The sequence below is a fragment of the Pinus tabuliformis genome, chromosome 9 (genome assembly GCF_031772625.1).
Source record: "Pinus tabuliformis cultivar Carrire ecotype Pingquan chromosome 9, CPIR1, whole genome shotgun sequence".
In the NCBI taxonomy this organism is placed as follows: domain Eukaryota; kingdom Viridiplantae; phylum Streptophyta; class Pinopsida; order Pinales; family Pinaceae; genus Pinus; species Pinus tabuliformis.
In genome coordinates, this window is record NC_142307.1 from 951,937,395 (window position 1) to 951,950,728 (window position 13,334).

General features: G+C 37.3%; 1 protein-coding gene across 1 annotated transcript in view; it reads right to left on the reverse strand.

The window, feature by feature from the left end:
* SHOC1 (shortage in chiasmata 1) overlaps positions 1–12,981 on the reverse strand; it is a 350,430-nt gene extending 337,449 nt beyond the window's left edge. Inside the window, 1 exon segment of the mRNA XM_089445717.1 lies at positions 12,261–12,981. Coding sequence (XP_089301843.1) covers positions 12,261–12,707 — 447 coding nt within the window. The 5' untranslated portion in view covers positions 12,708–12,981.
* Between the last annotated feature and the right edge of the window lie 353 nt (positions 12,982–13,334).

Here is a 13,334-nt window from a genome sequence, read left to right on the forward strand (position 1 = left end):
AGCCTACGCACTCCCTGTTCGAGCTAGTAAAATTGTTGCCCCTTGCTGCTGCTCAGCTCTAGAGAATTCGAATTCCTTGGCTAGGAATTCTCTGAGGAATAAATTCTCTCAATTGTGCTTCTCTTCTTTCTTCTGACAATTTTTTGCCCAACTAACTGCCTGCAGAAAAATATGCGTCCCACCAACTTCACCTCACACTAAGGCTTCAGCGTTGCTCCCTTTACCCTGGCAAAAAATTCGAACTAGGAGTAATTCTCTCCGTCGACTCACTCGAAGAGAGACTACCTCGAAATTTCAGCCCTTTGGCTAAAACTGCACAAACCCTTTGGGGTTTCGAACTGCTACCTCCTGCAGCTTTTCGATCTCCCTCTTCTGCTCAGTGCTAGTTTCTCTGGTTCTCCTCTTCTTGCTTCACCTGCAGCTCTGATACCATGTGAAAATTCCACAACCGGAATCCCTACTGCAGCAACTGATGATATTAATCCTATTTATTAAATTCCTTTAAACAAAATACTTGCAGTTTCCTACAGCGAATATCGTAATACATACATTGCAACCTTCACTTAATTAAATATTATGTGGAAACAAGAAACTGAGCAAGAAAGAAAATACAACACAATTGACACCGTTAGTTTTGGACAAATGTCCTCGGAAAAACCCAACGCGGGAAAACTGGTGCAGCAGTTATGAGGGTTTATTATTATTAAGCAGTAGCAAATTCTAAATACCTCTCGGGTTATTTAGTTACAGAGAGAGAAATACTCGCAGAAAGCTTTGTGAGATTACCTCACACAATCACTGAGAAAATCTCAGCTGATCCAGATACTGGATGAAGTGCCTCTGGCAGGCCCTATGCTGCCTCTGCACAGTCCTCACGTAGTCCCTGCGTCAACCTTTCTAGGCACTGTGTCACCCAGTTTGCTGATCGATTTGCTGCCTAGAGTCTCTGCTCTCAACTTCCCGGTCTCACATCCCAACTCCCGGCTTCTGAAACTGACTCTCCCCAGCAAAATCTCAGACTCTCTCTCACCCTCTGCGTTGCCTCTGTGTGGCCCTTCGTGGCCCTGCGTTAGCCTCTGTGTCTGGGTTGCTGGATCACTCTATGCCTCGCTCTGTTGATGATTCTCCAGCTGAGAAAATCTCTCTCCGGATGCTATCCTTGCCCCTCAGCTGCAAGAAATCTCCTCAATCAGAATTTCCACCTGAGAACTTATCACTTCAGAAATTCAATCTCTTGATCTCTCGGCGTGTTTTCCAAATGACCCTCAAGCTCCCTTAAATAATCTTCTCGTTGACATTCAACGGCCCAAATTAAAAGCTAATCAATCGCTAAGATCATTTTAGCTTGATCCTCGTCTTCTTCTAGAAGTTACACCCACAATTAGATTAATACCCATTAATATTTTTAATTTCCTAAGTTTAGACTTAAGAGCCCATTAAAAAATATTAATTATTTTAATAAAATTGTTCACGTGGAATTTCCCAAAACGCTTTCTGGGTTCTTTGGAATACATGTGCCCAAGCCTCCCTGCAAAATTTTAGACCTAGAGCACATCCAAGTCAAGCCACCCAATTTGATCATAAATTCACTTTGCTTGATCTGACCCAAAAATTTTGGCCCCCTTGCAATTGCCAGTTGCCCCAGAATCTTGGCCCCTACAGTTGCCCAGACTTTCGTCCCCTGTAACAGAATCCCCAGAAAAAATGTGAACCAAGAGAGAAAGACTATATCCACACATGCGAGTTGATGAGAGAGAGAAAGGGAACCAATTCGTCCTATTCTTCCTTCTTGTCCTTCACTTGTTTGCCTAGAAATTGTCTTGTGAGAGAGATGTGAATTGCCCAAGTGGAGGAGATCAAACTGCGTTTATATAGCGATATGTCTTGGCCGAATGGGTGTGTCTCCTATTAGGGCCAACTTGACTTGGAGGGAGTTTGACTTGACAAATTTTGGAGCCAAAAATTACAATTCAAAAATTCAAACTTTCTTCTTTCAAAAGTCGCAATGGGACTTTGATTCAAAATAAGTTTTACCTTTGACTCTAGCATTTAAAATATGCTTTACAATAAAAAATACAAGTACATCAAGTGACCAAATATATTCAAAATAAGTTTTAGCTTTGACTCTAGCATTTAAAATATGCTTTATAATAAAAATACAAGTACATCAAGTGACCACATATACATTATGAAGACCGACCATAGTTACAAATTCAACAAATAGAAGGTTCTTCCAAAAAGAGGGAGAGGATCATGACAAGATGTTTGCTCCAATTGGCAAGTACACTTCTATTAGAACTATCATTGCTTTGAAAATTGCACTAGGTGGATGCAGGGATTGTCTTTCTAAATGAAGTAATTGAGGAAGAAGAAGTGTACATAGAGCTACCTCAGGGCTTTGAGGTACATGAGAAGAAGTCTCATGATTGAAGAAGGCTTTGTACAACCATAAGCAAACATGTTGGGCTTGGTATTTTTGGATTGATGGATCAAGGTTGATACTATATGATTTGTCTCTGACGGAAGCAAAAGGACTCATGTGTTAGAGGGAGCAGTTGTGGCAAAAAGAATTGCTTCTATAACAAATGGAGCAGTCAAAGAGCCTTCTTTTAGCTTCAAAGGGAGTTGACCTCTGAGTTCAAGATGATGGTCAGTTAGGCTAAGGGAGCAACCAGGATTACCACAGCAAGATATGTTTCAGTATGAGAGGGAGCACCCAGTTAGGGTGACAAAAAAGCAACTATGGTGATGGATCCAGTGAAGGAAGCAGATTAATTTATGGTTGAGCCAAGGGACGTAGCTCAACATGTGTTTGAATACCACCATGGTACAATTGGTCATGGCACAATCAGTTATGGTTTGAGATATGTCTCAAACAAGTGAAGTACAACTGCAAATTTAGATTGGACAAAGAGTGTAGAAGACAAAAAGAGCTTATCTGAATATTGCTTCAAATTGGGCTCCATTATGATTTTCTTGGATGAGAAAGGAGCAAGCATCTGTGGCACTCAATATTGTTGAGGCTGAGTATATTGCAGTTTGGTTGGCAAGTTGAGAAGTTGAGTGGCTTCAGAGGCTACTTGCAAGATTGTATTGATCAGGTGCAGGTGATGACCATGATGATAGGTTGAAGTACAGTGAGATCTAGTACTAAGAAAGGGTACAAAAGGGAGCAGTATGGCTCCAGTACTATTCTACAGTCAAACAGATTGTTGACAAAGCCTCTGTCCCAAGATGAAGTCTGTATACTTCGAGGACAAGCTTGGAGTGATTGAGCATGTCTCTCTCAGCAAGAGGGAGTGATGAAATTGCAACATCAAGGGAAGTCATTCTCCCTAGCTCAAGTTGATTAGGATTAGGGAAAATGGTCCAGAGTGTTGATGTGATAGCATCATGGACAGATATTCTCCCTGTGTCAAGTATGTTGACCAAGATTAGGGAGAATGGTCCGGCAGAGGACAGTCATTCTTCCTATGTCAAGTATGTTGACCGGAATTAGGAAGAATGGTCCTAGAGGCCCAAAATCACTCAGTTGAGTGGGTGCCTTTCAACATCAAGATCACTATACTCTCCAGATAGGTTGAGTGAGCCCATTTAACATCAGGCCTAGAATTACTCAAGTAGAGTGTGGCCTCTGGAGTTTCACCACAAGTAAAAGAGATTGACTAGGATGATGGTGAACCGAGACTAGTCAGTATATCATGGATCAGAGGTGCCAACCAAAATCATGGTGACTAGTTGATGCTAATGATATGTGTCAGGAGTACTAACCAAGATTATGGTGAGGATACACCATATGTCAGAGGTACCAAACAAAATTATGGTAACTTATTAATGCTGATGATTTACCATGTGTCATAGTCGTTGACCAGGATTACAGTAATTGATGATGCTAATGTTGATGATGAATTGTTGTAACCTTTTCTTAGAGAAATATGTCAACATGAGAACATCTAGATAGTCATTATGAATAACTACCTAGCTAAGAACAAGTGTTGAATTTTGTAGCTATGGTCGGTATTCATAATTAATATTTTAGCCCTTGATGTATATATAATGATAAATATAAATCATGTTCTACATGCTATTGTCAAAAGAGAAGTTTTAAAGCATGTTCTTCATGTCCTTTTCAAAAGAGAAAATTTGAATTTTTGAAAATTGAATTTTGGCTCCAAATAAGCCAAGTTGGCCCTCCTCCTAGTCAAGTCATCCCCAGTCAAGTAAGGAACTTATTCAGCCTCTAGAATCACTATATATATGCTACACGACTTCCTCCTCTTGGGAAATTCGAATTAAGCACAAGAAAGTATTTCTCTGTTCATCTAGTGGAGACAAGGAAGAAGGAAGGCCGAAATTGACCAGAAGAAGACTGAGATCTCTCTCGCTCTCTGTCTATCAACCCTCGCACGTGTGGATCTGATCTCCTTCTGTGACCTCACACGTGTGACAGAAAGGACCGAACTTTCGAGGCATAACAAAGTTGCAGGACTAAGATTTTTGCGTGCAGAAGAAGGCCGAAATTTGACCCTAGCAGAGCAAACTACACCAAGTCTCTTGGGTAGATATTTGACTCGACTAGGAGGGAGTTGGACCAAGTTTGACGAAGTCTACTTCGCTGGTTAGTTTGACCTTGTGATTGACAAGAATATTTAGGTGTGTCTCTTGTTGAGCTGAAGAATTTCTCTAAGGAAAAGGTTGTTGAGATTTTTGCCCCCATGTGGGTTTTCGCAAGGTAAATGTTTGTGTTCTTGTTTGGTTGTCTCTTTATGATCCTACTAGTATTTAGCATCTATTGTTGAGATCTTCTATGTAATTGCTTTATGATGAATATAAATGCAAGATAAGAGTAACAAAAGAAATCATAAGAAGTAATTATCAATTTATAAGATCCTATGTAAAATCAACATATCCATCTCAAAATCAAATCTATCAAGCACCAATAGGAGTCATATTTTTTAAGGTGTAAATTTTTATCATTTAATTCCATGTCATGTGTTAATTCCTTCATATTAAATAATAATAAAAATTACCTCTTAAGGAATTTGATCCCTCTTGGTGCTTGATAGATTTTGGTTTACAATGGATCTATGTTGGTTTGTTATTTTAGATGTTGTTATGGACATAAGTATATATGTAATTTTTATTTTTTTTATTTAATCATACGTACATATAAAGTTATTTCCCTTTTTGTTGTCACATAACATAATGTTATGTGGCAACATCTCGCCCATACTGGGCTATAGAGCACCTCATGGTGCAGACAATTATGAATAGAGTCTAAATTTTTTTGTTCACTAATAAAAAAACGAACATTTTTTAATTTCATTTATAACTCATGAACATAAATAAGTATTCATTACTTTTCTTATTACACAGACTAATTAAATAAACAGTTTTTTCTATATTTCCAAGACCAACTCATAATCAAAAGTAAATCTTTGTTATTATTATTATTGACATATGGTAAAATTAACAATCTTTTCTATTTTTAGTTCTAACTCAAAAACATAAATTTATATTTACTTTAAAGCCAACTCATATTTGTTTTTTTTCTAAGCTAAATATTCTATTGATCGATCAAGGAAACATGTACATCATACTACTTCCTACCTCGGTCTACCACTAGGGAAGCCAAACCCTTGGCAAAAGAATAGTTATTTCGTCCAAAATATTACATAATACTCATAGAAGCTAGATCTAGGCAATATCTCGACATATATTTTAAGTCTGTCATGCAAACATATAATACTAGAAGTAATAAAATGGCATCAATGTTGCCCAAGACTTGTGATATTAATATACCATAGAATCCATCTAAAATCATTGTTGCAAACAAAATGAAGACTCATAGTCGAGATTAAATAGAGGTTGGTATGTCAATTGGTGTCATTAGAGTGCCTGGTCAAGCATAGCCCTTTCCCTTTGAAAGGAGAGCTTCAATTCATGCTAATTTGTGGTCCATGCCCTTGTGTTCCAAGGACATTTCCTTGTTTTCCGCATGTATGATACTCAACTGAAGAGAGATTTTTCTTTTGTTATCCTCTTTCTCCTCCAAGGCTTTGCCAATGAGAGTTTTAATGTGCCAGTAAAGTTCTACTGTGCACAAGTACTGGTTTTGATGACCACAAGTGTGTCCCGGATCCGAAATCCACTCAGCAGCTAAGGAAAACTCATATTTGTTTTAAAAGGAAATATTTGTTAATATTATTAATGACAAGTGGTAGAATTAACAATTTTTTTTATTTCTAGTTCTAGCTCTAATGCAAAAATATAAATTTAAATTTATTTTAAAGAAAACTTGATTTTTTATTTTTTAATGTAAGTAATTTTTTATTATTTTTCAATCTAACGTTATCTAATGCTACATGACAACATTTCCCCCATACTAGGTTGTAGAGCACCTCCCAATGCAAAAAGTGTACTATATTCAATGTTTGAGCCATATAAGTATATCACACAAACTATCATCTTCAAACTTCACACTAGCTTATGACCTTGTACAGGTTCCCATATTTAGGTATCGAAGGATCATGAAATGCTCCTCTCACATACTCCCAACCCTGGGGGAACAGTTTATGGCCAACCCTTCAATCAATGGGTGCGACTAATAGGTGATATGGTTTGGGGTGTACTTCATGAAAGGTGTCATTGTCTTATACATGTCTATGTAAGACCATTATCCATGAGCACTCTTGTGGAAGGAGCACTTCATTACTTGAGTTACCTTTTTCTTGGCATTGCTTTTTCCACCCTTAGCCTTTTTCCTTCTTAGATTTGGTTTTCTTAGCAAGTTTTCATTTAATCTCAATCCTCTTTTACTATGGACAGTTTCTCACTCATAGGGATTGGGATGTTTTTTTAAGTCCCTTTTACTTTGATAGGTGTGATATGTATGGGACTAGGCTAATGGCCTCACATGAGGCAACAGAGCTCAAGTTACTTGAATTTTAATCATCATTAATCCCTTGCCATTTTTTGCATTTTAACAATTGGCATATGCTTTTAACATTCTTTCCTTTCGCAAGTGCATCAACCTCTAGGAAATTTCCAAGCCCCTCTTATCATAAGATGAGGCAAACAAAGAACTAGTATGAGCAACTAACAACAACCAAATAAAAGAAAGAACAATTGATCAAGAACAAATGGAAAGTGTTAATTATGGAAGGATATGGGCATGCTACCTCTATCAAAGGCACCTATTTGTGCCCCTCCTAGACAATGAAACAAGAGCCCCAAGGAGTTTGCATTTTGCTAGAAGGATAAGATGACCACCAAGGGTGAAATGAGGCAACAAGCATCATTTTCAAGAATCATGATCCATTATCTGATTTCAACCCATTTTCATTACTAAAATGTCAAAAACATTGAATGTAAGCACTTTGTATGAAACAATCACTAATGTACCTCACAATTGCTAACCTACCTTTGTCGGATGAACATATTGATCAAGTAAATGAGAGGCGTTTGAGAAGCTACTTTTTGAAGATCATATGAGGTTGTTGATTGGAAATCTACATCTTAGGAGAAAAAAATTCTCGTAAGGTTACCCATGAATATGAATGGGTGACAGGCCTCAAGCAAAATGAGGGTAACAAATCCCAAACCTAAGTTGCACTAAAACAGAGACGGATATAGGGTTTGAAACGGATACGACAAATTTTCAAAAAATCCGGATACGATATGGCAAGGAAATGGCACACATATATATACATATAACAAAATAAGAATATCATATTACCATTCATCTCTTAGAATCTAGATTCTATATCTAAAAATACATAATCATCATCATGAATTCAACATAAACAAATAATCATCATCAATTCAGCATAAACATTGTCGTCATCATTAGTGATTATTATAACATTCAACATATTATCATCATCATTAGTAATGTAATCATATATGCTACAACTTTTGTGCTTTCGGGTCCAACTCCTTCAAAGAAAGTGTTATGCATGGCAAATGGTATCTATCTTCCTTGCATGGCAATTAAAAGGCCCATGGGATCATTGGGATATTCCATCAAGACCTATTTGAACATTTCAATCTTCCCAATGTCAGCTTGGTCTCTTGACTATATGCAAGTAAAATATTGGCTAGAGAAGATTTGTTATATTGGAGGGATTTATGAAATCAAGAGCAAAATCAATGACAATTAACAAAACCTTAACCAAACTGAAAATTAATCGCTCAAATAAATCTCTTTACGAAGACATTCATAAAGCCCTTCTGTTTGTATTTTTGAACATCTATCTTTTTCTGAGTAGTAAGAATCCTTGATGGAGTGTTGTTGTTTCTAAAGATTTAGAAGAGACATTAAGAGACTGCATTTATACTGAGTTTATTTGCAAATCTGATCTCTTCATTTTTATTATTTATTTATGGCTATACAAATTTTCACACTTTCTAACATTTTAAGGTGGATTCCGATTACGATTTTCCAATTCCAAATCCGAAGTTTCCGATTTTTTGAAACGACACAACAATGTTTTCACAGCATTTCGACAAGGATCGTACCTGTTTCTGTTTTGGAAACGAGGATCCGTGTTTCCGGCAAACTCTTCAGGCATTTTGGTAACTTAGTCCCAAATCCAATTAAGGGTTTCCACCCACCTAGAAGAAAAATAAACCCTAGGATAACTTCCCATTTGTGTGGATATGATTACAAAATGGATCTGTTTCTTGTTTTCATTGCCCTGAAAGAGAGCTAGTTAGGCTACATTTGTTCTCATTTCAGATATGAAGTTTATTTGCATAGAGTAATTACTAATTAGAACACCAAAGGAACGAGGTCAATAAACCCCAAATTATCTTTTTTTTCCTTGTTAATTCTCTAGATAGCTTACTCATTCCCATTAATCAGCCTAAGCCAATTCACATATCAGCCCCTAAACAACCCCAGTAGGTCTTTAAACAATATTAAACCCTTAATTAACTCAGTGACTTACCGTTCTCCCATACCTTGTTTTCCCAGCTTTTCGTAAAAACCAGATCGTGACTTCAATCCACCAAACCTTGTCTTCCTAGCTTGGCAAGCCTTTGTTTGGCAGCATGTGGGGCCTTCCCCTTAGGTTTAGGTTCCTTCCTTTTTTCCCAAGCCTTCACAACCTCTTGGTTGGAACGTGCTTATCTGACCTCTTCCTTCCAAGGTTTGTGCCTCATTCCTCTCCTAGGGCACACTCCCACTCTACAATGGCAACATTGGCTAGCAATTCTCAAATACTCCTATGATATTAAAACCCAAGCCTCAAAGCCTTAGAAGGGTTGGGGAAGGATAGAAATTTTAATGATCAAAACAATTATAGCCCAGTAAAGTAAGAAACTGAATGGAGATCAACAATAAATTGTAAGGACTGTAAAGTGTTAAAGAAATGGAATTTCAGTAATCAATTTGGTCTTAAGAAGCCTCAATGCTAGACTTGAAGCATATTCTGATTACTGGCTTAAATTTGAGGAAACTTCCAAAAAATATGGAGAGAGCTAGCAAAGGGTGAATAATTACCCATCCGAGAAGATGGAAAATTCTCGTCTATTGTATAGGGATAAGACAAGGTTCAAACAATGAAGAAATGAAGACGAGTTCAGACTCTTGTCCTAGTATTATTAAAGGAAAGGAAACTCCAAGCTGGCCATTGCTCTTGTCAAGGAGAAACTGAAAAATATGATGACGTTGGATGATTTACTAATGGAAACTCAAAACATTAATAAGAAATAAGATGACAGATCCAAAGCTTTTCTTCCATTAAAAAAATCCGAAGTAGGTATAAGGATGGAAATATGACAAGCAGATAAAAGTTACGCATCAAACTACTGTTAATCTGGTCTTGTCAAGGCAACAAACCAACAGTAACTAGATTCGTTGTGGAATAAAAATACGAAGAATTAATTTATCCTCCTTGCAAGAATCTATGATAGAACCAAGATTGTATCCGTGTTAACATCCCGGTGCCAGTCATCACCGTATAAGGATAAGGCACTCATGCTACCTGTATGCCTGAACTCAACATTGAAGCATGTTAAGTGGGATTAGTCCGCATTGTTTAAGGTTACTGCTAGCGATGAATTCTCAACATCTCTCCTTCAGATTGACAATTCCCAGTCGCTCATTCTATAACACAACTTGTAGAGAAAGGGCTGATGGAGAGCTTGCGACCCCCATTGCAATTTTTCTATTAACTTGGCACACACTGCAGAAGCCACACCTGCAGGCCCGGAAAATTTGTTTCTCTCTTAAAGAATCTGTTAAGGTCAAGTAAGGTCAAATCCAAAAATACAGGCATTTTGCACAGGTGCATATTTTTAGACTAAATTAAAACAGCTGCTTCAGAGTACCCAGTAAATTTTAGGAGCAGGAACAAATTTCTTTTAAGTACCTCCCAACGTACTCTAATAGACCATCAAAATGTGCAAGATTTATCCAAACTTTAATTGACCTAACAGAAAACCTAACAGACGGTCCTCTGGAACGGCACGATTCCGATACAGAAGTTAACTTATGAAGCAGTGAAAAGCCACGACGCAGAATATTTTTGCTCTCATAAGGTTGGAGCCCACAGGAGTATGGTCTAGTAGCATGCAGTAAGGTGATCGGACTTCATCAAAACAGATCTAGGTTCGAAACTCCTAAGTGGGCATTGATGAGACCAGGTGCAAGTGCCCACTGACTACTTTGATGGCATACATGCACCCTAATAGCCTAGCAAGTTAGCTTAGCAAGTTAGCCAAAGAGATTTAGGAAAGTCCTATTTCTAACCCGATAACGAAATAAATGTACCCTGACATAGGCCCGATATAACACGCAAGTTAGCCAAAGAGATTAGGAAAGTCCTATTTCTAACCCGATAACGAAATAAATGTACCCTGACATAGGCCCGATATAACACGATATAACACGCCCCGCGGAATTATTCTCGTATAATCCCTTTGGAAAGCCCTATTTCCATGACTGGGATAATAATTCATTAAATTGATACAAGCCGCAAAAAGGCGCTGACATAAGTACAGACTTTGACTCGGCCTGGAGTATGCCGTAAAACTGCTTCTGCTTGGCTAAGAGCTCGTCTTCCTTGGACGTAAGGAAACAGGTTAACGGCCCAAGACCCAGAGGCATCTGGCAGGAGTGAAAGCCTGCTCCCTTACGGACCACCAGCGGGTTATTACAGGTGGCGTGGTTTTCCTTGATAACGGTGATGAGTCAAATCGACATTCGCGGATAGCAGCCAGAGATGGTTGTCCTCACTGTTGGTTTGACACCTGAGTTTGATAGGTTTTGCCACCTTCGGAAAAAAAAAAAGTACAGACTTTGACTCCTATATCAGGTTTGAATTTATTGCCAAATAAATTGAAGTCTGGCAGACGTTTATGATGTTTCGCGCTATTCTAAGAACGGCTACAGCCACGGTTTTTAACTTTTGCTTACTCGAATGCAATGATTCCAATTTTCTATTGAGATTGATTAAATTACGATGCTTACTCAAATGTTGGCTTATCTATTAGAATTGCCTGAGGGCCCGCAGAATAACGCAGTTACTAAATTAACATTTATTTTCATTTAGCAAGAATCGCAAATTGACCCTTGCTCTGGTTGAATAAGCTAACTAATACTCGAATTTCTTTTCTTTTCACAATTCCCACCGTTTATTTTCTATTGAAAAAATAATTTCAGTTTTTATATATTAATGTCCAGCTAAATGAAATGAAGAAGCAAATGAGAGATGTTAACGGACATAAAGACCCAATATCGTTGGTTTTTTTTCACAATTTTCACCGTTAATCTCTTTTGCATCAACAGTTTAATCCTTCAATTTTTTTTAATGGCTAAATTACAAGACCGTAAGAGTCGAATTTCTTTGGTTTTTTTTCACGAATTTCTTCCGTTTATTTTTATCTAAAAATAATTAAATACGATTAAAATTTATAACAATTAATGTCAGTAAGTGAAACTGCAGCTCAAACATGCGAATAAAGAACATATAAGGGTAGAAAGACTTGATTGCTTTGTCTTTTCACAATTCCCACCCTAAATCTACATCTCTTGAGAATTTCGTTTCAGTTTTTATACATAAATGTTCGGTAAGTGAAACAACAGATCACGAATACAAGACACAGACAGTAAAGCACAACAAAACACAAAAATAATAAAATAATAGAGCTAAGTACTGAAGTATTCTGACATTACCTGAGAGAACTCCAGCTCAGGAGCCTCCAGTTCGAATAATAAAATAATAGAGCTAAGTACTGAAGTATTCTGACATTACCTGAGAGAACTCCAGCTCGGGGGCCTCCAGTTCGAACCACGCCGCAGAAATGCTTGAAGTGTTTAAGAAGATATCAATTTTCTCTCCATTAAAGAAATGGCCTTGCTCTTTTTCACAGGATGCTATTGACAGGCCTAGATCTGCATCGATATCTTGTATTTCTCTTCTTTCTTCGTTTTTTTGAAGTTCGGCCGTCGGCTGCTTGTGAGGGAAAATGCCGGCGATAAGCAATCTGTGTACGTTTGCGAAGGACAAATTTTCAACATTGGAGCAAACATCAACGGTATCACTCGCGCCGAACAGTCCATCTATTGACAAATTTGAGAAGCAAAGAACATCGATTTCATCGCTCTGTTGAGAAGTAGGGAGAGATAATAGTTTGCATTTCTCGTTGGCTGCTTTGGAAGCCGCCTTCAAATAATCAATATTTCGGTCGCGCAGGCGCATTGTCGCGTGAATTCTACCTTTGAGCTTCGAATTTAGTGGTAAAATGCGGTCATGAGAGTGTCGAGAGGTGATGAACACCTCAAGTCGGTTTGCTTAAAAAACTTTTGACATGTGAACCATATTCAGAACAACATACATCTAATTAGCGAAAATTAGGGAATAGACTTGAAGCATTTGCAGAATTTGCCTCAGACATCTAAATAGCGAAAATAAGGAAATAGACTTGCAGCATTTCAAGAATTTGCCTCAGACATCTAAATAGCGAAAATTAGGAAATAGACCTGCAGCATTTGAAGAATTTGCCTCAGACATCTAAATTGCGAAAATTAGGGAATAGACTTGCAGCATTTGAAGAATTTGCCTTGCCCGAAAGGTTCAGAAGAATATTTTGGATGATATTCGTTAGAAAAAATACGTAGTCATTTACTTAATTTTTTTATTTTGGAATTATTTGCAGTGATAAAATGAAAATGAAAGATGTTATTATGTTAATTTTATTATTTTTTATTTTAAAATTAAATTTCTATTATTAAAGTATTTTTAAATGATATTAATATTTCAATTTTTTTCTTAGAGATATTTTTGAGTAATGTTAATATTAAAGCGAGATGTTAATATTAAAGTGAA